Source organism: Conger conger, chromosome 1, assembly GCF_963514075.1.
Source record: "Conger conger chromosome 1, fConCon1.1, whole genome shotgun sequence".
Lineage (NCBI taxonomy): Eukaryota > Metazoa > Chordata > Actinopteri > Anguilliformes > Congridae > Conger > Conger conger.
The window spans coordinates 80,390,894-80,417,507 of record NC_083760.1 but is presented as its reverse complement, the minus strand read 5'-3'; the positions used below and the strand labels follow the sequence as shown (position 1 = coordinate 80,417,507).

The 26,614-nt window shown below is 40.5% G+C and overlaps 2 protein-coding genes across 3 annotated transcripts; both read right to left on the bottom strand.

Moving 5' to 3' along the window:
• Positions 1–1,177: 1,177 nt before the first annotated feature.
• Positions 1,178–7,631, bottom strand: LOC133140964 (NXPE family member 3-like). 2 transcript variants are annotated; one of them, XM_061261301.1, is made up of 8 exons: positions 7,530–7,631; positions 6,720–6,784; positions 5,784–6,176; positions 5,165–5,583; positions 4,959–5,029; positions 4,568–4,771; positions 3,072–3,412; positions 1,178–2,510 (listed from the first exon to the last, which is right to left on the bottom strand). In XM_061261301.1, exons 1-8 carry the CDS (start codon positions 7,534–7,536, stop codon positions 2,316–2,318), a joined length of 1,695 nt encoding a protein of 564 aa, XP_061117285.1. In that variant the 5' UTR covers positions 7,537–7,631; the 3' UTR covers positions 1,178–2,315. The 2 variants fall into 2 exon arrangements, with proteins under 2 accessions (XP_061117285.1, XP_061117293.1); XM_061261309.1 differs by having other exon boundaries at positions 5,784–6,047.
• A 9,919-nt stretch (positions 7,632–17,550) lies between these two features.
• On the bottom strand, positions 17,551–26,409 carry LOC133135332 (NXPE family member 3-like). Its single transcript, XM_061252296.1, has 5 exons — positions 26,221–26,409; positions 25,279–25,435; positions 24,477–24,668; positions 18,820–19,157; positions 17,551–18,120 (listed from the first exon to the last, which is right to left on the bottom strand). Exons 1-5 carry the CDS (start codon positions 26,407–26,409, stop codon positions 17,923–17,925), a joined length of 1,074 nt encoding a protein of 357 aa, XP_061108280.1. The 3' UTR covers positions 17,551–17,922.
• Between the last annotated feature and the right edge of the window lie 205 nt (positions 26,410–26,614).

Genomic DNA, 26,614 nt, shown 5'->3' with positions numbered 1-26,614 from the left:
AGGCTTTCAGGGTTTCTTTGCGTTAGCAGGCTTCACATGACGTAGCAACCGCAATCTGTCTGAAGGGGAGGCATTCCGTGTGGATTTTGATTGGATCGGTCAATTATGAGTGATATATATATATATATAATTTGGCAATAAAACTAAATTGTGAAGAACCCCTCTGGAATTTTCTAGTTTTGAGTCATTAATAACATTGATAGGCTGTAGAAACATGAACTCTGACTTCCACTGAGACAAAAAGTGTTTTATCTAACATGCGAATTAAGGCTAATTTGTATATGTAATTACCTGAAAAAAATATCCCCCTGGTACGTGTAGTACACCAACACCTTAACTAGTAGTGCTAGCAGTGTCTCGTGAACTGAAATATTCCATTGAACAAATTCCTTTGAATTTAACACCTTCTTCAAGCCCTCTCATCTCATACTCGTGGCTGTGATTCCGAGGCGCCCGGGCTGCTTTATAGTGCGCTATATAGGTTATAATTTACTAGCCTAAATAAACAGTGAATTCGGACAGCATACATCGTCTTTTGCAACAGATTAGCGTCATCATGTATGTTACGCGCTGCAGTATAGCCTATAGCTGCACAAAACCACAGGCTACCATATTGCCGGTTCTTAACACATGGCTGTAGATAGCCTATATTAAAGCTAATTTTTCTCTTGCAATGCCCATTCAAGATGCAATCACTAAACCAGCGACAAATTGTGGAGTTCAATTTGTAATTTACATTTTAAGTGTAGAAAAATGTATAGGCTATATTTTAAAAACATGAAACTGCACGCCTTGGCTTATTTTATGTGTGGGACATGTAAAAGAACATATTGGCTGTGACCGAAATGGCTCACTTGTAAACTAGATTGGCCGGTCTAGGTATCATCGGATAATCTGTAATTCCTTTGTAATTCAAAAACAAAAAAACGGTACATTTGTTTCAAAAGCAAAAACGTATGCCTTTAGACAGTGCAATGTAAAATCCCAGTAAGCACTATTAGGTATTTATTAGACTTTTCTTCTTCTACTGCTGTAGCGGATCCACTTAGATTTACGATGTGTTGTGTGTTCCGAGATGCTCTTCTGCATACCACTGTTGTAATGTGTGGTTATTTGCGTTTCTCAGATATTCAAACCACCCTGTCTGCCATCAACAATCATTTCACGGTGAAAGTCACTTAGATTACATTTTTACCCCATTCTGATGGTTGAACATTAACTGAAGCCCCATATGTACATGATTATATGCATTGCACTGCTGCCACACAATTGGCTGAGTAGATAATCACATTAATAAGTAGGTGTAATAAAGTAAAATGTAATATGTTCCTAATAACGTGATCTGCGAGTGTATATTGCGAAACATAGAGAGATAGATAGACAGACAGACAAACAGACAAGGCTAGGTTACTATCAGACCATAGACCAACTTGTATTGGCTGCTATGATGCCTTTCCAGCCTTTAATAATTGATGATTATAATTCAATAATAATTTATTATTATGCTCTTACTGAGAGGTGCCACACATAATTTTGTTTTACGACCTACAATGACAATAAAATGTTTTTCATATCAAATGAACGTGCTTTCATTTTCAAATGTTCTGTTGGTCCATGGATTACAAAGTAATGCAACAGCGTTTTATTGTATTGCCTGTTCGTGTGCAGCTGACCATAACACACCATGTCTATATTGTTTGTCCTTTATTGTTTATGTGTGTTTGTGTATATGTGAGTGTGCATTTGTGAAGGGTAGATCTGTATGTTGTTGAGAGTGTTTTTAAAGGATAAGATAGAGTTAAGATAAAGGGTGAGAGAGAATTAAAAATTCTCATGAGAGAAATAATTTGATTCTGCGAATGTGTGTTGTTGTGTAGCCTACTGTGTGTGTGTGTGTGTGTGTGTGTGTTTGTGTGGATGCTTTTAATGGTAAATGGTTGGCATGTATATAGCGCCTTTGTCCAAAGTGCTGTAGAATTGATGCTTCTCATTCACCCATTCAACACACCCAGGAGAGGAAAGACAGGAAATTCACAGAAGCACCAAGAACATTACCTTGACCTATGCACTGACAAGGCTTCCAACATACAATGCATTAATACCTGCTATGAGTACTGTAACTATGGTGGTCTACTTCAAACAACATGTACCACTGGGCAGGCTGCTGAGGATTCAATCAAATATTCTCTCTTGAATGTGACAGTGATATTGTTTCGGCTTTGCCAATTATTATCTGTTCTTGAAAACTTATTTTTGTGTTGAATAGTATACAATACTGTGAGACAGAACAAGTGGGTAAGAAGATAAATGGTCATTCAGACAGGACAGACGAATGACAACAATAGGTTGATCTCATTCCCAATGACAGTTGGGTTGGGATGGATACTTTCTTTACTGTAGTGGCAGGATGTCATTTGCCAGACGTCTATGAATGCTACATGAATCCCCTGGAAGGCGGTTCTCAATACTATGTCCAACTGTATTGAAAACCAGTCAGAGCTGTACACATTCTGCCAAAAGAGAAGAGAGATATTAATCAAATGCTTCTCACAACGTCACCAATTCACATTTTAAACATAGTGTAATGAACAGAAAATGACAATACAGGTGAGGGAAACAGAGCTACCATAAAAATAAAAATGTACCTTTTCTGGGAACCTTCAAAAAGACTCTGAAACAGGGCACATTCCTATGTCTTTGTGAGGGAGACCTTAAGTCTTTTTAAAGTGCCATTGGTAAGGGACATTTTTTATTCTGATTTTAATCCTCCTAATTTGTTGGGTTGGTTGAGGCATGATGGAGCTACTTTATGTTTGCCAAACACATTTGAATTGAATGACTAGTTTACGTAATGACACACACCAGCATGTGGAATTCTGCAGCATAATATCACATCTTGATTGAGACCAATGGTTTATAAAGGGACAATTTCAACTCAGCTCAACAAATGGCACTACAGACAACTAAACATACAATAATTTTTGCTCAATACCTTGAGTTTGGTGGTGTTCAACTCAGCTCAACAAACGGCACTACAGATGACCAAACATACAATCATTTTTGCTCAATACCTTGAGTTTTGTGGTGTTGGCAGACTTAATTACGACAATTGTGTCTGGTGCCCGCTTCAGCAGTGCAATAACAGCTTGCCGAATCCTTGCCACTCGACGGATGTAATACTCAAGCGGGTGAGTTGTGAAGTGCGCCCAAATGTTGAAGATGATGACCTTGCGGGACCCGCCTGCTATACTGTCAATCTCATTGCTGATATAGTGCAAGTCAACAAATGGGGCCGCTTTAGAGCGCAGTGGTGTGCCATGGGCCCTCCAATGCAAGACTATGTTATTTTCCACATCCATCGCCAAGAGAGGACCTGTCTGTTCAGCGGAGTGAAGGTTGATGTATTTCATGCCTGGGGAGAAAGGAAAAGTCAGTAGATGAAATCTGATTACTACTCATGACTTGTTACAGTGAGATTGATGCTTGTATAGGATGATAATTTTAAAAGTGGACATCAATATTCACATTAATAATAGTGCTGACTCCAAGGACTCTATTAGGCGGCTTAGAATGAGTTCAACATGACTTTCACAAGGATTATGCATCGGCAATGTTCCTGGCCATTACTGTGTGTACTTGGATGTTCTGCTAAATTCAGCTAGTAACAAAAAAGAAAGCAATTCAAAAGCAAAAATTAAATGCTACAGCAGAACAAGTCTTCGGAGCTTGTGAAATCCTCTGATCTACAGCATGTATGAATAACTGCTTGATAAATTAAGTGGTTGATGCCTTTAATAGCAATTTAAGTAACATGTTGAACAAAGTCACCCCAGTCAAGTTTAAGCTCTGTGATAAAGTGACACCATGGATAAAAAACACGATCTATGAGCCAGAACCAGATCTAAGAACCAGTAAAGCTAGTATTGTTAGGAACACTGGTGACTTAGATGACCTGCCCTGTAACAAGTCTACCCTACCACATTTTAGAAATGATGTTTTCAAGAAAAATGTCTCCACAACTGCTCTAAAGCACTCACAGTCTGAAAATAATGCTATGGTATTTGGTGTTGATCGGAAGACTATAGGGAAGATTGCTCACACCTGGTCTCCCCTTATTGACTAATTATGATTGCGCTCTTGTGATTTTGAGGTAGTGTGGCATTGTTCATTTGATGAATTTAGTAACTGCATTCATATAGATGGTGTGCTGTGTGAACACCCTGTGGTGTTGCCTCCTTGGTGGATCTTGGTTCCTCCAAGTGACTAAAGCTGAACAACAACAAAGATATGCCCTTTTATTGTATGTATAAATATACAGTCAGCTACAAAATTAGAGTATGGTCATAAGTATGTTTACAAAACATTACCTAAAAGTGTGCACCTGTACCAGCCCATTTCACATAAGGTTCATATGAATTCATGATGTTCATATAAATGGCTTACACGCATATGCCTGTGTGCTTCAATTACATACAGGCATATGCATGTATGATTCAAAATATTAATCAAGAATAATTTGTGTAAACCATTACTATTCTAGAAAGTAGCAGAAATGAAGATGTCTTACTGGGCACAGAACTTCCCAGATAATGGTACCACTGCCTCATGGTGGAGTCTCCCATCATGAAGAGCTCTCTGTCCTTGAGGCACTGGGTTATTTTGGGAGCATTAAAATGGCCGGTGGTGCAGACCAGAGAGGTCCACACGTTCCTCATGTAGAACCCAGCTGGGACTGGGATTTGCAGCCCAGGTCTGCATCTCTCTGTTGCACCTGAAACAGACGGGAGGAATAAACCTTAAATTCTGAAGCAAGCTACTCTCTAGCTATGCATGTTAGCCCAGCAATAGCAATGTTCAAATTCATTACATTGAAGTGGCTATATTCAATTAGGCAATGCTCATCAGGGCTGAAACAGGTGCTCATATTCAATGCAATATCAATGACAATGCATACATACCAACAGTTGTATTGGAGGGATTAATTGTAATTGTGTTGTTCTTCCCTTTAATCCATTGATTGGTAAATTTGCTGTGGAAGGGAAAGAGCACAATAATTAAATATCTATTTATATTCACAATTAGACAATATTCACAATTAATCAACAAAATTCCTCCTTATTTGAACTATTTTATAATATTCCCTCAAACCCCCACTTTTTCTTACCTGCCCAGGAGTTTGTTTTGCAGAGTCCCAAGCTTCGCCCTGTAGCCCCCAACCACATGGTAGACCAGGGTATCACAGGGCAGATATTTGGGCCTCTTGCACAGCCACACCTCTCCTGTTTTTGGGTCTGGATACTCACAACAGTTACTCTTCTGCATACGTTCCAGACCAGCCCCATCCCACTTTGAATTGCACTCCATCGTCTCTTTAAGCTTTTCCCCATTGAGACCTGTTCCCATGAACAGGCCCTTGAAATAGACGCGGTCCGACTGATACTTCCGGAGCTGTTTCAGGACCTGCACAGCCTCGCTAGAGTGGATCAGGCGTACAGCTACCCAAGCCTCCCCAGACCAGGGCAGGAGAAAGCGCACTGAGTAGGACCCATTCTCCAGATCTGTAACCTCCCCAAACACACTCGCCTGGACCAAAAGAAAAAAAGAAAAAAGACAATGGTCTTTAGAACACACCTTGCAATAAAAATGCATTTCAGTGAAGGTGTTTGCCTGCCATTCTTTCTGCAAGAATTGAGGTACAGAAAAGAGGACACATAGAAAACTGAGAAAGTTAGAGAAGAGTGTAACCACATGACCTGGAAAATAATTGATTAAATAAACATTACCTTCAGTTTGGATGAGAAAAGTTTGGCCTGGAAGTAGTCACCTCCATATTGCTTAGGCTTCTGGTGGAAATCCCTCGCCACCACAGTGACACGTAGCTCCTCCCCTACCTTGTAGCTCTTCCCCAGCCCGGGAATGTAGAAATATGTGTTGGATGGAGTGGTGCTTTGGAGGAAATCTTCAATTTGTTTGTCTGGACCAGGCCAGTGGAGCAAATCTAGGATCTGGTGCACCTTATGTGGGGCCATACCAATATCAGCCACAGGCTTGGTCGTGAGAGTGGTGAGAGGGGTGAGAGGGATGTGCAGGTCATCAGATTTAGTGCTGTTGTGATGTGAGGCAGGAACAGGGAACAATCTTTTTGATTGTGTGTCTTTCCTCATCCAAATGATGCCCTATTATCATCATATAGAGATGGGTGAAAATTAAATTATGGAGAAACAAGAAAATCCAATGTTATACAATCCAATGTTATACCAGTTTACATCACTCTTCTCTGGAGCTCTTTCAAGTGATTACAATGCATTCATCCCTTTGCTATCCCTGATTGCTCGCTTAGTTTCAGTGAAGTGTTCGCACCTGTCTCTGACTATCACTACGTCTTCAATCTATGCAAATGTCTACTCCTTAATCTGGAGCCGTATGTTTATATAAATAAAAACATTTACCGTCCGTGAAACCAGTTGGGGCTGTAGACATTCTGAGCTGTAGATAATCTTACTCCACCCAGGTATAGCTGTGTTTATTTTCCTGTCTATCTGGTCATAGCTCTCTGGAATTTAGACCTTTTTTGCTTCTTGAAATCCAATTATTTTGTAGTCAGTTTTCTTAATTGCCTGCTATCTCACTTGCTTTTGATCAAATATTGATTTGCACTAAAGAATAGTTTTATCAATGAATTGTTTTTCAATCAATACATTGGTGCATGCAATGCTTACCAGGAAAGTCATTATCGCCATCAGCACCATAAACAAAGACTTCATGTATTCTGCAAGTCTGTGGACTAAAATCACACACAGTTTAAATTGGACTATCATCTGTTCATCACTCACAATTGTTAACCCTGCTTTTTGTCACATACTGTACTTGCAGTAATTCTGCTGTTGCAAACTTGAAAGGCAGGTTTGGTTGCCTGTACTGTGGGTTCAGCTGAAAGTTTTTAGCAAAAAAAACAAACAAATGCTGTAAAGAGCAGTAAACAGTTAAAAACTCAATCAAATCAATATTTTCTCTTCGCATTTAAAACGGCATCAATTCTCTGTTCATTGTAATCTTACTTACATTTTCCATCAAAACAAGAAACACAATTTGCACAATTTGAACATCCAAAAAAGGTTTGTCAAATTTACTCTTCTCTACCGACACACTAATGCAGAAATACACATCTAAGACCAAATTTATTTTTAAAAATAAGACGTTTTGCCTAAAACGTTAATTTTGGCTGCGGAGGTTCTCACAAGTGATCTATGACCAGATTTCGCTTTCGCAATTAAGTAAGTAAAAACTGTACCGAATTACGCATGTGTTAAGCCGTTAAGGTTGACACTACCTCCACATATTGTGTTAATTGTTCAATATTCTTGGACTGAACTCCCGTTGAAAATGATTTATTGCTATTAAATTTACTTTTTACAAATGGTGATAATAAGCTTGACTGTTTATCAACACCTACTGTAAAATAACAAACGAGATTCAAATGAACCCATATGTACAATCAATGAATAACAAACATTTTGTGGGTTACTTACTTCCCATTGCTTCTAGTGTCGTGGTCGTTCCCTGCGTGGTATAGGCTTTCAGGGTTTCTTTGCGTTAGCAGGCTTCACATAACGTAGCAACCGCAATCTGTCTGAAGGGGATTTTGATCGGATAGGTCAATTATGAAAGATTCTGTGATATTATGAGATCCCAACATTGTCATTATTATTTACTGTGGAAAAATAGCAACAAAAAATGTATCTTTTTGGCCGGCATAACCATATGTTTTATACATATGATATTCGGCAATAAAACTAAAATGTGAAGAACCTCTCAGGAATTTTCTAGCTATTGAGTCATTAATAACATTGATAGGCTGTAGAAACATGAACTCTGACTTAATCCACTGACACAAAAAGTGTTTTCGGTGTTGACAAACAGTCAAGTTTATTATCACCATTTGTAAAAAGTTAATTTAATAGCAATAAATCATTTTCATCGGGAGTTCAGTCCAAGAATATTGAACTATTAACACAATATGTGTAGATAGTGTCAATCTTAACGGATTAACACATGCGTAATTCGGTACAGTTTTTACTTACTTAATTGTTAAAGCGAAGTCATAGATCACTTGTGAGAACCTCCGCAGCCAAAATAAACGTCTTAGGCAAAACGTCTTAGATGTGTTTTTTATGCATTAGTGTGTCGGTAGAGAAGAGTAAATTTGAGATGTGCTTGGGACAAACTTTTTTTGGATGTTCAAATTGTGTAAATTGTGTTTGTGTTTCTTGTTTTGATGGAAAATGTTAATAAGAATACAATGAACAGAGAATTGATGCTGTTTTAAATGCGAAGGGGAAATATTGATTTGATTGAGTTTTTAAGTGTTTACTGCTCTCTATATCTTTATTTTATTTTATTTTTGCAAAAAACTTTTAGCTCAACCCACAGTACAGGCAACCAAACCTGCCTTTCAAATTTGTAAATGGCAGAAGCCGCACCCTGTACTTGCAAATGCTGCAAGTACAGGGTGTGACAAAAAGCAGGATTAACAATTGTGTAATTTAATTGTGTAATTTAATGGCTTCACAAAATATCTGAAAGATGTGGTAGCCTAAGTTCCCGAGTGGAAAAACCCATTGTCAATGCCTGAAGAGTTAACTCACTTAGCTTAACTCTTGAAAAAATATTATATTATTTTCATGACATCGTTTCGGAAGATCCTAACCAAAAGAATCCCACAACCTACCAATGCTGCTGACAGGAGACAGACTCAAAGTTAAGGACAACTATTGACTGATACCTGACCTAAAATTTTAGGGAAGATGTTTCTGGACCCAAGCTTATGTTCTCCTCATTACAGTGGGTACATACATTGTAATCACTTGAAAAAGCTCAGAGTTATGTCGAGTGGTATAACATTGGATTATATAACATTGGATTTTCTTGTTTCTCCATAATTTAATCTTCACCCATCTCTATGTGCTGATAATAGGGCATCATTTGGATGAAGAAAGACACACAATCAAAAAGATTGTTCCCAGTTCCTGCCTCACATCACAACGAAACTAAATCTGATGACCTGCACATCCCTCTCACCCCTCTCACGACCAAGCTTGTGGCTGATATTGGTATGGCCCCACATGAGGTGCACCAGATCCTAGATTTGCTCCACTGGCCTGGTCCAGACAAACAAATTAAAGATTTCCTCCAAAGCACCACTCCATCCAACACATATTTTCACATTCCTGGGCTGAGGAAGACCTACCAGTTGGGGGAGGATTCATACCCGATTCATACAAATATTTTCAGACTGTGAGTGCTTTAGAGCAGTTGTGGAGACATTTTTCTTAAATTCATAATTTCTAAAATGTGGTAGGGTAGACTTGTTACAGGACAGGTAATCTAAGTTACCAGTGTTCCTAACAATACTAGCTTTACTGGTTCTTACTTTACTATTAAAGATATGTGCAAATTCCTTATACTTTGAGGCAGAAGCTTGGCTGAGAATGTCAGAGACTGGCCTAGGATTAGACTATTTGTAAACAGTACAGTGGAGTTGTATCTCTGCAATGATCTTTGAAAAGTGGACTCTTTGTCACGTTTCATGCCTTTCATGTCATGTTTTATGTTTAGTCATGGTGTTAGTTACGTTTTTGTCATGTCACGTATTATGTTAGTCTAGTCTCGCCACGTTTTTATGTTTTATTTCTTGTTACGTTTCATTGTCATGTCATGTTATGTTTCATGTTTAGTTCATGTTACCATTTATTTCTTAGTCTTGCCATGTCTTGTTATATAGTTTATTGTCATAATTTTGCGAACTTGTTATGTCATGATTTATGTTTGTTTCATGTTATGTACTGTTCATTGATTAGCATACACCTTTTTGTGTCTTTCTGCAAATCTTGCATTCCTGTTTTCTCTCTCTCCCTTTCTGTCACTCACACCCTAATTGTTTCAATTTCCCTTGTCTTCTTACTAATCTACTAACTTTAGATCAGGATTGGGTAATACTAACATTCTAACCATGTGTTCATGTTACCTTATGTTTCTTGTTCATGTAATTTACTAATTTACTAACGCTAGAGCAGGATAGGTTTATTACTAACAATTACTAATTACCTTGTCAAATTGTCAATCCTCCACACCTGATTTTCTATTCTCATGCTGCTCTCAAGCTAATTGTCTACACCTGTCTACACCTGCATATAAAGCTCAGTTTCATGTCCTTTCTTTGCGAAATTGTTGCACCCCTGTTCGTCAGTGCACTTTTTGAGTGGGTTTGTCTAGCCATTGTCTGCCTTTTACGAGCCAAGCCTGTTTATTGACCATAGATTATTGACTTCTGTGTTGTACCACGACTTTGCCTGCTGTTTTTGTGCTTTTGCCCCGCGGAGCAGACTTCAGTCTTGACTCTTGCGCCGGCATCGACCCTGGGCCTGCATACCACCCACCTGTACTTCTGCCCCGCTGACAGCTTTCCTGGCTCCTGGACTTCTTGCATGTGTACCGATTACGAGACTGCCTTCTCCCTCGGTGCTGAGTTTTTTGGGGTTTTTTTGGCTGGATTTTACGTGTACGAACATTGCTTGTTTTTGACTACGCTCTCTGGATATTCCCCGAATAAGTCCCTGACGGGACTTTACTACACCATTGTTTCTGAGTCGTACATTTTGGGTCCAAACCCCCCACGCACCCGTCTCACTCTTCTTTCAGGGCATACACCATTATTAAAGTTAGTTAGCTCTTTGATCGTGTTTTTTATCCATGGTGTCACTTTATCACAGAGCTTCGTTTTAAACTTGACTGGGGTGACTTTGTTCAACATGTTACTTAAATTGCTATTAAAGGCATCAACCACTTAATTTATCAAGCAGTTATTCATACATGCTGTAGGTCAGAGGATTTCACAAGCTCCGAAGACTTGTTCTGCTGTAGCATTTAATTTTTGCCTTTGAATTGCTTTCTTTTTGGTTACTAGTGGAATTTAGCAGAACATCCAAGTACACACAGTAATGGCCAGGAACATTGCCGATGCATAATCCTTGTGAAAGTCATGTTGAACTCATTCTAAGCTGCCTAATAGAGTCCTTGCATCAATCTCATTGTAACAAGTCATAAGTAGTAATTAAAACTAATCTGACTTTTCCTTTCTCCCCAGGCATGAAATACATCAACCTTCACTCCGCTGAACAGTCAGCACTATTATTAATGTGAATATTGATGTCCACTTTTAAAATTATCATCCTATACAAGCATCAATCTCACTGTAACAAGTCATGAGTAGTAATCAGATTTCATCTACTGACTTTTCCTTTCTCCCCAGGCATGAAATACATCAACCTTCACTCCGCTGAACAGACAGGTCCTCTCTTGGCGGTGGATGTGGAAAATAACATAGTCTTGCATTGGAGGGCTCATGGCACACCACTGCGCTCTAAAGCGGCCCCATTTGTTGACTTGCACTATATCAGCAATGAGATTGACAGTATAGCAGGCGGGTCCCGCAAGGTCATCATCTTCAACATTTGGGCGCACTTCACAACTCACCCGCTTGAGTATTACATCCGTCGAGTGGCAAGGATTCGGCAAGCTGTTATTGCACTGCTGAAGCGGGCACCAGATACGACTGTCATAATCAAGTCTGCCAACACCACAACACTCAAGGTATTGAGCAAAAATGATTGTATGTTTGGTCATCTGTAGTGCCATTTGTTGAGCGGAGTTGAAATCGTCCCTTTATAAACCATTGGTCTCAATCAAGATGTTATATTATGCTGCAGAATTCCACATGCTGGTGTGTGTCATTACGTAACCTAATCATTCAATTCAAATGTGTTTGCCAAACATAAAGTAGCTCCATCATGCCTCAACCAACCCAACAAATTAGGAGGATTAAAATCAGAATGAAAAATGTCCCTTACCAAGGGCACTTTAAAAAGACTTAAGGTCTCCCTCACAGAGACATAGGAATGTGCCCTGTTTCAGAGTCTTTTTGAAGGTTCCCAGAAAAGGTAAATTTTTCACTAAATTATCATTTTAATTTTTATCATTTTTAGCTCTGTTTCCCTCACCTGTATTGTCATTTTCTGTTCATTACACTATACTTAAAATGTGAATTGGTGACGTTGTGAGTAGCATTTGATGAATATCTCTCTTCCCTTTTGGCAGAATGTGTACAGCTCTGACTGGTTTTCAATACAGTTGGACATAATATTGAGAACCGCCTTCCATGGGATTAATGTAGTGTTCATAGACGTCTGGCAAATGACATCCTGCCACTACAGTAAAGAAAGTATCCATCCCAACCCAACTGTCATTGGGAATGAGATCAACCTATTGTTGTCATTCATCTGTCCTGTCTGAATGACCATTTCCCTTTGACCCAACTTGTTCTGTCTCACAGTATAGTATACTATTCAACACAAACTAAGTTTTAAAGAAGAGATAATGATTGGCAAAACTGGAAAAAGACAGGAAAATATCACTGTCACATTCAAGAGAGAATATTTGATTGAATCCTCAGCAGCCTGCCCAGTGGTACATGTTGTTTGTAGACCACCATAGTTACAGTACTCATAGCAGGTATTAATGCATTGTGTGTTGGAAGCCTTGTCAGTGTATAGGTCAAGGTAATGTTCTTGGTGCTTCTGTGAATTTCCTGTCTTTCTGGGTGTGTCGAAGTGTCCCTGAGTGAGACACCTAACCCCCAATTGCTCCTGATGAGCTGGTTGGTGCCTTGCATGGCAGCCAATCGCCGGTGGTGTGTGAATGTGTGTATGAATGGGTGAATGAGAAGCATCAATTCTACAGCACTTTGGACAAAGGCGTTATACATTCCAACCATTTACCATTAAAAGCATCCACACACACACACACAGAGTAGTCTACACAACAACACACATTCACACAAATTGTTTCTCTCTTGAGAATTATTCATTCTCTCTCACCCTTTATTCATCATCATCACAGCCGCCAATACAAGTAGGTCTATGGTCTGTGACAGTAACGTAGCCTTGTCTGTCTGTCTGTCCGTCTATGTTTCGCAATATACACTCACTGAGCACGTTATTAGGAACACATTACATTTTTCTTTATTACACCTACTTATTAATGTGATTATCTACTCAGCCAATTGTGTGGCAGCAGTGCAATGCATAATCATGTACATACGGGGCTTTGGTTAATGTTCAACCATCAGAATGGGGTAAGAATGTGATCTAAGTGACCTTGACCGTGAAATGATTGTTGATGGCAGACAGGGTGGTTTGAATATTTCAGAAAGGCAAATAACCACACATTACAACAGTGGTATGCAGAAGAGCATCTCGGAACACACAACACATCGTAACGCTACGCGGATACACTACAGCAGTAGAAGAAGAAAAGTCTAATACCTAATAAAGTGCTTACTTGGATTTTACATTGCACTGTCTAAAGGCATACGTTTTTGCTTTTGAAACAAATGTACCGTTTTTTCGTTTATGAATTACAAAGGAATTACAGATTATCCGATGATAGGCCGGCCAATCTAGTTTACAAGTGAGCCATTTCGGTCACAGCCAATATGTTCTTTTACATGTCCCACACATAAAATAAGCCAAGGCCATGCAGTTTCATGTTTTTAAAATATAGCCTATACATTTTCCTACACATAAAAATGTTAATTACAAATTGAGCTGCATCTTGAATGGGCATTGCAAGATGCAAGGGGGGGGGGGGGGGGGCGGTCTCGTCGGCCCGGGGCGAGTTAAGATTTAAAACGCTCTAGAGACTTTCATGTTCAGTGTTGTCTTGTCAGTGTTTTTCGTCTTAAGTCTATATCATGTATCTCTAGATATTTACAGTATTTTAACCCAATGCTCATCACCTTGCCAAGAGCCCCCGGAGGCAACATTAGTGACTAGAGGGGTCCTCTGCACCCTTCTATGGGTGAAAGTGGGTGTTGACCGGCCTAGCTCTAGGGGCCCTTTTATAAGGGCTGTGTATTTTTTCATACTGCGTGGTTTGACTGACCTATAGTTTGTAATGGTCCTTATTAGAGTGCTGTGCATTTTCCATACCGTTTTCTTAGTGTGCAGTGGGTTGCGGTGCTTTATACTGTGCCGTGTGTTTGCCAAGCTTTCTAATTCACTTGAGTTGCAGTGCCGTATCTATTAGGGAAGTGGGGGGGCCATCTAAGTGCTGAGGGTCGACCGTTTTGGGGACATATTGCTGGGTGATGTTTTAATGAATGGTACCTAAATAAAACTTGGATCTTTTGTACCGTAACAGTCTGTGAACGTTCTCATTCCTCTGACACCGGACCAGACCGGTATACCAAAGGTGGTGGCAGCATTACGCTATCCTTAAAACACCTAACAAAGTTTATTACAGTACTATAAACCAACCCGGGCGCCTCGGAATCACAGCCACGAGCATGAGACGCGACGGCTTGAAGGCGGCGTTAAATTCAAAGGAATTAGTTCAAAGGAAAATGTTTAGTTCACGAGACACTGCTAGCACTACTAAAGGTGTTGGTGTACTACATGTACTGGGGGACATGTAGTACAAGTAAGCACTGTATTAGGTATTAGACTTCTTCCACTGCTGTAGCGTATCCGCGTAGCGTTACGATGTGTTGTGTTCCGAGATACTCTTCTGCATACCACAGTTGTAATGTGTGGTTATTTGCGTTTCTCAGATATTCAAACCACCCTGTGTGCCATCAACAATCATTTGACGGTCAAAGTCACTTCGATCACATTTTTACGCCATTCTGATGGTTGAACATTAACTGAAGCCCCGTATGTATATGATTATGCATTGCACTGCTGCCACACAATAAGCTGAGTATAATCACATTAAGTAGGTGTAATAAAGAAAAATGTAATATGTTCCTAATAACGTGCTCGGTGAGTGTATATTGCGACAGAGTTACTATCACATACCATAGACCTACTTGTATTGGCGGCTGATGCCTTTACAGCCTTTAATAATTGATTATAATTCAATAATAATTTATTATGCTCTTACTGAGAGGTGCCACACAACGGTTTTACGACCTACAATGACAATACAATGTTTTTCATATCAAATGAACGTGCCGTCTCATTTTCAAATGTTCTGTTGGTGCATGGTGAGACGGGTGCGTGGGGGTTGGACCCAAAATGCACGACTCAGAAACAATAGTAAAATAAAGTCCCGTCAGGGCTTTATACGGGACAAATCCCAGGAGCGTAGTCAAAACAAGCAAAGTCCATACACGTAGATCCAGCCAATAAAACAATAAATAATCAGAAAATACGGTGCTGAGGGAAGAGGCACACTCGTAGTCGGTAGACGTGCAGGGAGGTCCGGTAGCAGGAGAGCTGTCAGCGGGGCAGAAGTACAGGCGGGCGGCAGGCAGGGTCGTAGGCGAGGGCGATGCGGAAGTCGAAACCATAGACAAAACAGCGAGGCAGAGGTACAAAAAAAGTAGGCGAGGACGTAGTCAAAAACAAGCGATGTTCAACGAAACAGAAATCAATAAACGGTGGTCGATAAACAGGCTTTGCTCAAACCGTGACCTCAATGGTAATAATGCTGACGCGTTGCTTTGACGGACAAGAGGCAGACAATTTCGTAACGAAAAGAAGTGCGACTGGGCTATAAATGCAGGTGTAGACAGGTGTAGACAATTAGTTAGAGAGCAGCAAGGGAATGGAAAACAGGTGCGATGGATGACAAGTTTAACAAGGTAATTAGTAATCGTTAGTAATAAACCTATCCTGCCCTAGCATTAGTAAATTAGTAAATGACATGCACGGGAAACGTAAGGTAACATGAACACACGATTAGTCTGTTAGTATTACCCAATCCTGATCTAGCATTAGTTTTAGTAAATAGACAAAATAGAAACAATTAGGGTGTGAGTGACAGAAAGGGAGAGAGAGAAAGCCGGAATGCAAGGTTTGCGGAAAGACATGTAAAAGTGTATGTTTAAACAACGACCAGTTTACGTAACAATAAACATAAATCAAAACATAACACTAAACGAACTAAGACGATAACAACTGAACATAACAAGGTAAAATAATCGTAACGAAAACATAACTAGACATGACAAGAACATAAATCGCTACAAGAAATAAACTAAACGACATGACAAACCTAGACTAACATAATACATGATATGACAATACGTGACTAAGACAAAATGAATAAACATAAAACATGGCAAGACAGACCTGAAACGTGACACATGGATTATAAAGTAATGCAACAGCGTTTTATTGTACTGCCTGTTCATGTGCAGCTGACCATAACGCACCATGTCTATATTGTTTATGTGTGTTTGTGTATATGTGAGTGTGCATTTGTGAGGGGCAGATCTGTCTGTTGTTGAGAGTGTGTATAAAGGATAAGATATAGATAAGATAAAGGGTGAGAGAGAATGAATAATTCTCAAGAGAAATAATTTGATTGTGCAAATGTGTGTTGTTGTGTAGACTACTGTGTGTGTTTATGCTTTTAATGGTAAATGGTTGGAATGTATATAGCGCCTTTGTCCAAAGTGCTGTAGAATTGATGCTTCTCATTCACCCATTCATACACACATTCACACACCACCGCCAATTGGCTGCCATGCAAGGCACCAACCAGCTCATCAGGAGCATTTGGGGGTTAGGTGTCTCACTCAGGGACACTTCGACACACCCAGGGTGGGATCAAATCTGCAACCCTCCGAATGCTCTTACCGCCTGAGTTAATGTCACCATGGTCTGGCTTGTGTCTGTGCCTCCGTGTACAGTAACCTTCATGTCTGCATCTCTTGTCAAATTTCACTATCAATGCAAGACTTGACTTTAATTTTAAATCGTGCAATCTAATTGCCAATAGGCTAGCCTGCAAACTAAATAGGATATAAAAACCTATAGCCTGAAAAACAGCATGATCGACTGACTTCAGAAATTCTCAGGTGAAACTGAATCCATATAGAAGCTGGTGGAAAAAGTTTATTTCAAAATTTACCTATAGCCAATCAAATAATTTTGTTTAATTGACAATATTACATTGGACTTAACAAATAGGTGAATCTATTTGGCTGAATTAACAAGCATGATTAAGTTCAAGTTTATTTGACATACTCCATCATCCAAGTACAATGAGCAGTGAAATTGCTGGGTTCTGTGTGAGCTTAATAAGTAGGACGTGCTACATTCAGCCGAGTGCACTTGCATCAAACACCATGACTTGTTTTGCACTGCTGAAGCATGAATAGTTCTTCTGCAATTACATACACAGTAGGAAGACTTATCATTCTTATGGATAATTATTCTTGTTCCACAAAGAGCTAGCAAGAATGAATTCATGGATTTGCCTAATACTTGAGGCGACGACTGACAGATATTCAGCTTCCACACCTATTTGGCATGAAGAAAGTTTTGTGCCAAGATTTGTGCCAAACAATGAACAATTAAAAAGTGCTAAATCATAGAGGTGCAGTGAAACTATGTCTGCATGGATTTGGGTCACTCAGCAGAGACACCACGGCTTATGATCACTGTTAGAGAATAAAGCCTGATATTCTGAAGATTCTGCCTCATCCTCTTTATTGAAAATCTTAAAAGAATTCTACACAAAGTCTGGAAATCTCATCGATTGAAAACCACAACAGTAACAGCAAGCATCAGCATCTGCACTTTAAACATTAGATACTGTGTAACACCAAAGTTTGATACAAATGCAAGACATCTTATCCATCATTGTGAGTTGTATGCTATGGAAAATTGGACTTCACTACACACCAGGAGGCTAAAGCATTGGTTCATTCTTGTTTACAAATGGGTGGCCTTTATTTTTTTGTAAATATGAAAAATTCCAAAGGTCCTGGAGCATCTGTTAAGATAGACGTCATCATGAACACCAGTACGTACCAAGATATTTTAATAACAAAACAGAACCACGGGGAATGGGCATTCAGACAGGACAGATGAATGACAACAAAAGGTTGATCTCATTCCCAATCACAGTTGGGTTGGGATGGATACTTTCTGGACTGTAGTGGCAGGATGTCATTTGCCAGACGTCTATGAATGCTACATTAATCCCCTGGAAGGCGGTTCTCAATATTGTTTCCAACTGTATAGAAAACCAGTCACTGCCATAGACATTCTGCTAAAAGAGAAGAGAGATATAAATCAAATACTACTCACAGCATCACCAATTCACATTTTAAACATAGTGTAATGAATGGAAATGCAAATTTAGTGAATAATGTACTTTACCCCCCCCTGCGACCCTGTTCAGGATAAACGGGTTAAAATAATGGATGGATGGATGGATGGATGTACTTTACTTGGGAACATTCAAAAAGACTCATTCTGAAACAGGGCACATTCCTATGTCTTTGTGAGGGAGGCATTGAGTCTTTTTAAATTGCCTTTGGTAAGGTACATTTTTCATTCTGATTTTGACCCTCCTATTTTGTTGGGTTGGTTGAGGCATGATGGAGCTGCTTTGTTTGGCAAACACATTTGGATAGAATGACTAGTTTACGTAATGACACGCACCAGCATGTGGAATTCTGCAGCATAATATAACACCACTACCAGGAAAAAATTAAATGAACTGCCATGACACAAATATGTCAGAAAAAAGTCCAGAATAGAATATGAATGCTCAATTACATTTAGATCTCTTGACCCAGTAGGCCATGCCATTTGCTTAACGTCTCTTAAAGCATTGGCCTCAACCTGTTTTCATTAATTTATCTTGATTGAGACCAATGGTCTATAAAATTTTCCACCCCATCTCTTTTCACCTCAACAACCAGCACTACAGTTGACCAAACATACAATCATTTTCACTCAATACCTTTGAGCCAGTGTTAGCAGACTTGATGGCGACAATCGTATCTGGTGCCCGCTTCAGCAGTGCAATAACAGCTTGCCGAATCCTTGCCACTCGACGGATGTAATACTCAAGTGGGTGAGTTGTGAAGTGCACCCAAATGTTGAAGATGATGACCTTGCGGGACCCGCCTGCTATACTGTCAATCGCATTGCTGATGTAGTGCCAGTCAACAAATGGGGCCGCTTTAGAGCGCAGTGGTGTGCCATGAGCCCTCCAATGCAAGACTATGTTATTTTCCACATCCACCGCCAAGAGAGGACCTGCCTGTTCAGTGGAGTGAAGGTTGATGTATTTCATGCCTGTGGAGAAAGGAAAAGTCAGTAGATCAGATTTGATTACTACTCATGACTTGTTACAGTGACATTGATGCTTGTATAGGATGATCATTTTAAAAGGGGACATCAATATTCACATTAATAATAGTTGAAATTGTACTTCCCTCTAGGGTCTTTCAGTGCACTTATCCCTTGTTATGGGTATGCACTTTGTTGTACGTCACTGTGGATAAGAGCGTCTGCCAAATGCCATTAATGTAATGTAATGTAATAGTGCTGACTCCAAGGCTAAGGAATATATGAATCTATTAGGCAGCTTAGAATAAGTTCAACATGTCACCGAAGTGACCCATCATCAATGGAAATATAGTTGACTTCAGAAAGATGTGCATTGACAATGTTTCTGACCATTACTGTGTGTACTTAGATGTTCTGCTAAATGCCTGATCTACAGTATGTACTGCTTGAAAAAGGAAATGGTTGGTGCCTTTAATAGCAATTCAAGTAACATGTTAACCAAAGTTTAAAAAGACACTGTGATAAAGTGACACCATGGGTAAAAAAACATGATCTATGAGCTGAAGCGATTATGTAGAAGGAAACTGGAGAACAATCAGATTCAGAGGTTCTCAAGGAATGCATTACTAACTTTAATAATCATGTACGCACTGAAAGAGCCCACTTTTCAAAGATCATTGCAGAGATCCAACTCTACTGTACTGTTTACAAATAGTCAAATCCCAGGCCAATCGCTGACATTCTCAGCCAAGCTTCTGCCTCAAAGTATGAGGAATTTGCACATATCTTTAATAGTAAAGTAACAACCAGTAAAGCTAGTATTGTTTGAAACACTGGTAACTTAGATGACCTGCCCTGTAACAAATCTACCCTACCACAATTTAGGAAAATGTTTTTAAGAAAAATGTCTCCACAACTGCTCTAAAGATAGAAGTGACTTAAAAGCAGTCTGAAAATATTTGTATGGATCGTGTATGCATGCTATGGTATTTGGTGTTGATTGGAAGACTGTAGGGAAGATTGCTCACACCTGGTGTCCTCTTATTGACTAATTATGATTGCGCTCTTGTGATTTTGAGGTAGTGTGGCATGGTTCATTTCATGAATTTAGAAACTGCATTCATATAGATGGTGTGCTGTGTGAACATTACATTACATTACATTATGTGGCATTTAGCAGATGTTCTTATCCAGAGCGACGTACAACAAAGTGCAAGTCAAACACAAGAACAAGTGCAAAAGTGGACCTGAGAGGACAGTACAGTTCCGAGTCCTAGTGTACACATACAGAAATTCAGAACCCTTGAAGAGTACAATCAACTTTCAAAGTAGCATACCACAGTTGGCAGCTAGAATACAACAATACAACAGCCAATAAAAACAACAATACCTACACAAGTAACAATATCTATACATAAGTGCCATTACGGTCTAAGGCTAATTACGGTGATTGTGAGTTGGGGAGGGAAAGGTGTAAGCTGAAGAGATGGGTGTTCAGTCTGCGCTTGAAGGAGGTCAGAGACTCTGCCGTTCTGACATCCACCGGGAGGTCATTCCACCACTGTGGGACCAGGACAGACAGCAGTCGTGAGCGTGAAGTGCAGGTGTGGCGAGGGGGAGGCGCCAGGCGGCATGAAGTGGCAGAACGGAGGGGTCTCGTTGGTGTATAGGTCTTGATAAGGGATTGAATATACACAGGGGCTGATCCTTTAACTGCCTGGTATGCGAGCACCAAAGTTTTAAATTTGATGCGAGCCATAAGAGGCAGCCAGTGGAGGTTGCTGAGCAGGGGGGTGACATGTGAATGTCTGGGAACATTGAATACCAGACGGGCTGCAGCATTCTGGATGAGTTGTAGGGGTCTGATGGCAGATGCTGGAAGGCCAGCCAGCAGAGAATTGCAATAGTCCAGGCGGGACAGGACCATCGCTTGAACAAGAGTAGGTGGAGTTGAGTGGAGTATGTGGTGAGAAAGGGTCGGATTCTCCGGATGTTGTACAAGAAGAACCTGCACGCCCGGGTCAGCGTAGCGATGTTCTTGGAGAAGGATAGCCTGTTGTCCATCACCACTCCAAGGTTTCTTGCACTAGGGGATGAGGTCACTGTGGTATCCCCTAGTGAGATGGAGAAATCAGAGAAGGGAGAGGTTAAAGCAGGGATGAAGATTAACTCTGTCTTATCTGGGTTGAGCTTTAGATGGTGGTTGCCCATCCAGCTCTGGATGTCTCTCAGGCAGGCGGAGATACGGGTAGAGACCTGTGTGTCTGATGGGGGGAAGGAGAGAAAGAGTTGGGTGTCATCGGCATAACAATAATAGGAGATGCCATGAGCAGAGATAATGGGGCCAAGGGATCTTGTGTAGATGGAGGAGGGGTCCGAGGACTGAGCCCTGGGGGACTCCTGTAACAAGGCGGCGAGGGGTTGACACTCCTCCAGGCCAGGACACCTGGGAGGACCGGCCAGAGAGATAAGATTGGATCCACTCTAAGGCTGTGCCACAGATCCCTGTAGATGCCAGGGAGGCTAAGAGGATGGAGTGGTTGACCGTGTCGAACACCGCAGAGAGGTCAAGAAGGATCAGGACAGAGGAGAGAGAGGTTGCTTGTTCAGCCTGAAGGGACTCGTTGACAGAGAGGAGTGCAGTCTCCGTCGAGTGGCCAGGTCTGAAGCCGAACACCACATCCTGTGGTGTTGCCTCCTTGGTGGATCTTGGTCCCTCCAAGTGACTGAAGCTGAACAATTTTGGCTATTTTAATAAATATATGCCATTTTATTGTATGTATAAATATAAAGTCAGCTTCAAAATCATTGGCACCCTTGATAAGAAAAATAAGAAGTATGGCTGTGTTCCATGAAAGAATTGCTACTGGCGTTTCATTTTAGGTCATGATATCTGTAAGAAGAGGTTTGTGTGGCTTTAAGATTGTTATGCGTTAATACCATAGTCGCCAGTGTTTATATCTGATTGATTTCTGTTACGTCCAGTTTTGTCGCCGACTTCTGCATTTTGCTTTACCCGTCTGTTTTGTTTTGAACCGCAATTAATCGACCCATTTTGGCTTTTTGACTTTTGTTTTTGGATTCTGTTTTTGTTTTGGCTGCCCGATAGCTACCGACCCTTTGCCTATGACCTCGACTTCATTTGTGATTATCCCAGATATATCTGTTTACTGGTGTATTGACACTTAACAATGAACAGCCTCATCCCTGCCCATTCTGTTTGCTGGCTATCGACCTCCGTCTGTTTAATCAGCCAAAGTTACAATAAAACCACTGACCTTGCAGGTCCCAGTCATGTACCTTAACCACTATGCTACAGGCCACCCTGTATACAAGGAGAAGCACCTCATACTGTCGAGGACCTGGCCTTGGGCCCGCCTGATGAGAGATTGACAGGGATGGGTTAGGCAGGAATAGATTGTTAACCCCTCGCACACGCCATTGAGGTGGTAGTAAACACGCCTGTAAGAGGAAAAATATGTGGTTCAGAGATAATGTGCAGCCCTTCTTGTCAGCAGAGGAGTCTGAAGTCGGAGGACTTAGATTTAGGGTACTAAGGAGCAAGGCTAAAGGTCTGACTGAGGCCATGCGTAACATGAATGTACAATAACATTCTTGGTTGAGAAGTGTGGGCTTGCTCCTACAGGAGAGGAGCATAATGCCTGGTTAAAGCAAAAAGATGAGGAAAACAATATAGATGATTGGGAAATAAAAGAGTATGAGGAGATGGAAAAATGTAGGAAAGATAAGGAAAAAGGGAGGGATGTTAATACCGAAAGAAGATTAAGAGGCTTTAAGGGCCTCCCTGATTATAGCACTGATCATTTATTGGATAGATTCAAAGGACTGACTGTAGAGGAGTTGGGTGATGAATTACACTCGGCTATTAGTTGGATGTCCTTTGTAGATCCCTTAAGGCGACACAAGAAAGAGCACCTGAAGAGTGTATTGAGATGGTGGAAGGCACTTACTGCTGGCTTGTATGAAGTCAAAGTGTGGAGAGAGTCAAGGAGAGACTATGACAGTGAAACAGATAACAGTGATGAATAGGCTCATTAAAAAAGTTGCATAAGAGATAGTGTTTTCCCACTCGGTATAATGGGGATATTTCGGGATGAATGTCTTACCAAAACAAGTACACTTATATACAAGTTGAAGGATATATAAGGAGTGAGCTTTTAGACGTTAGAAAAGCCTCTTAGAATTTCACTTAACAAGATATCTACGGGCTGTTGAAGAAAGAGCAATGCAGAACAACTATAATCAAGCTTGAGTGGTAATTATAATCTATATTACTTGTAAAAGTAGGAAAAGTAGCACATAGAAGTTCAACATTATAAGTTTCCTTTCATTTTTATGTCTTTTATTTTTCAGTAAGATACTATATAATGGAGGAAAAAAGTAGAGAAGTTTTAGGGTGTTCGTGCCCATAATATTCTAGGAATAGTTACGTTTATCTCCCAGAAGAGGGAGCTATAGGATAAGGTAAAGGCCAAAGAGGATGGATATTTGAAGGGTGTATCTTGACAATAACATCTGGTGGAAAGGTGAATTAGAAAGAGCAAAAGGGGTTATATAAACCTTATGTGAATCAAGTAAATGCACCGGTATACGTAAAGAATATAAAGCAATGTATGTGATTAGCAAACTGAAAGATGATATTTAACCTGTGAGCTGTATAACTCTATTCTGTTGATTATAATAAAGTATAATAAACTATAATCATATCTGAGAAAGGGTCTTTTAGAGGAATACAGTGAAGACAGGAGATCATATAACAGCGTTGCATCACACCACTTCACTTCGAGACTGGGCTGGAAGTTCAGTAGAACCAGTTCTCCAGGACGTTTGAAAGTACTTAAAGGAAAAGAGACACCTCCTTGCGAGGTACTGCTCGTGGGAACGTGAGGTCTGAGTTCGGCACGGGGTCCGGGCTCACGACAATACCTACTGTCAAATATGGTGGTGGGTCATTGACATTTTGGAGATGTTTTGCTGATAGTGGTCCATGCATGTTTTCTGAGATATGAATTCTACATACAATATTATCTCTTTTCACCATACAAATTGTTCTGGTACCGCCACTCATCACAACAAAAAACAGATCTACAAACATGGATTGAGCATGGTTAAACTATGGTTATGAGCATGTATGCAAAAATGTACCTAAAAGAGAACGCCCAACACCAGCCCATTTCACATAAGATTTATATGAATACATGATGTGTGTCTGTGTGCTTCAATGACAATTTAAAAATATTAATCAAGAATAATCAATGTTAACCATTCCTATCCTAGAAGGTAGCAGGAAGGAAGATATCTTACTGGGCACAGAACTTCCAAGATAATGGTACCACTGCCTCATGGTGGAGTCTCCCATCATGAAGAGCTCTCTCTCTGTAATTTTGGGAGCATTAAAATGGCCGGTGGTGCAGACCAGAGAGGTCCACACGTCCCTCATGTAGAACCCAGCTGGGACTGGGATTTGCAGCCCAGGTCTGCATCTCTCTGTTGCACCTGAAACAGACCCAGGGAAGAATAAACCTTAAATTCTGAAGCAAGCTACTCTAGCTATACATATTAGCACAGCAATAGCAATGCTCAAATTCATTACATTGAAGTGGCTATATTCAATTAGGCAATGCTCATCAGAGCTGAAACAGGTGCTCATATTCAATGCGATATCAATGACAATGCATACATACCAACAGTTGTATTGGAGGGATTAATTGTAATTTTGTTGTTCTTCCCTTTAATCCATTGATTGGTAAATTTGCTGTGGAAGGGAAGGTGCACAAGAATTAAATATCTATATATATTCACAATTAGACAATATTCACAGTTAATCAGCAAAATCCCTCCTTATTTGAACTACTTTATAAGATAACCCACCCTCAAGCCCCCACTTTTTCTTACTTGTCCACAAGCTTTTTTTGCAGAGTCCCAAGCTTCGCCCTGTCGCCCCCCATCACATGGTAGACCTCTTGCACAACCACACCTCTCCTGCTTTTTGGTCTGGATACTCACAGCAGTTACTCTTCTGCATACGTTCCAGACCAGCCCCATCCCACTTTGAATTGCACTCCATCGTCTCTTTAAGCTTTTCCCCATTGAGACCTGTTCCCACGAACAGACTGATACTTCCGGAGTTGTTTCAGGACCTGCACAGCCTCGCTAGAGTGGATCAGGCGTACAGCTACCCGAGCCTCCCCAGACCAGGGCAGGAGAAAGTGCACTGAGTAGGACCCATTCTCCAGATCTGTCACCTCCCCAAACACACTAGCCTGGACCAAAAAATAAAAGGAGCAGAAAATGGTCTTTAGAACACACCATGCAATAAAAATGGTCATGAACCAGAACCAGGAACCAAGGAACCAAGAGTAGACTCAGGGATAACATGAAAAAAGCAGGCTTATTAACGCGGGGCAGACCAAGTACGTAATCCAAAAACCAGGCAGACAGGTACATAGAGGGGAATCAGATCAAAAAAAAGTTCAAAAACCGGTAACCAAACAAGCGAAGGTACAAATACGAAACCAAAACCAGGCAGAGAATCAAAAAAACAGAAAATCCAAAAAGAATGCACAGACAAACAGGCTGGGAAAAACAGATCAGAACAATATAGGCTAGAACTGGGGGGAAGGCGATAAACAATAGCATACTCTGAAACTGGAAAAGATGAACTACCAACTAGAACCGAAAAGGACAGGCTTAAATACAACATTGATTAACAGACAACAAGCAACAGGTGAGAGGCATAGCAGAATGACAGGAAGGAAATACATATAACGGGTGGGAGGTGGAGACACGATATTACAGACTACGGAGAGCACATAGGGTAACAATAGGCAAAACGCTAGGGGCTTACACTGAAAAAGACAGAGAAACACAGAGAGAAGCACAGAGAAAAGGGAAAAACAATGGGCACAGGGAATGGACATGACAAAAAAATGTACTTTTTTGTATGCCTGCCATACATACTGTATATGACGTTTTTTTGCAAGAATAAAGGTACAGACTGGAAAAAAAGAGGACACGTGACCTGAACAAGGGATGGAATCAAGATTACCTTCAGTTTGGATGAGAAAAGTTTAGCCTGGAAGTAGTCACCTCCATATTGCTTGGGCTTCTGGTGGAAATCCCTGGCCACCACAGTGACACGTAGCTCCTCCCCTACCTTGTAGCTCTTCCCCAGCCCGGGAATGTGGAAATATGTGGTGGATGGAGCAGTGCTTTGGTGCACCTCATCTGGGGCCATACCAATATGAGCCACAGGCTTGGTCGTGAGAGTGGTGAGAGGGGTGAGAGGGATGTGCAGGTCATCAGATTTAGTGCTGTTGTGATGTGAGGCAGGAACAGGGAACAATCTTTTTGATTTTGTGTCTTTCTTCATCCAAATGATGCCCTATTATCATCATATAGAGATGGGTGAAGATTAAATTATGGAGAAGCACGAAAATCCA

Excerpts from the sequence above, each read along its gene's own strand:
- LOC133140964 (XM_061261301.1), bottom strand. Across the intron at positions 5,030-5,164 it reads CAAAACAAACTCCTGGGCAG|CAAATTTACCAATCAATGGA; the intron begins GTAAGAAAAAGT and ends TCCCTTCCACAG. Across the intron at positions 3,413-4,567 it reads TCTGGGAAGTTCTGTGCCCA|GCATGAAATACATCAACCTT; the intron begins GTAAGACATCTT and ends CTTTCTCCCCAG.
- LOC133135332 (XM_061252296.1), bottom strand. The coding sequence starts at position 26,409 with ATGGCCCCAGATGAGGTGCACCAAAGCACTGCTCCATCCACCACATAT. Across the intron at positions 24,669-25,278 it reads CCGGAAGTATCAGTCTGTTC|GTGCAACAGAGAGATGCAGA; the intron begins GTGGGAACAGGT and ends GGTCTGTTTCAG. Across the intron at positions 18,121-18,819 it reads CTGCTAACACTGGCTCAAAG|CAGAATGTCTATGGCAGTGA; the intron begins GTATTGAGTGAA and ends CTTCTCTTTTAG.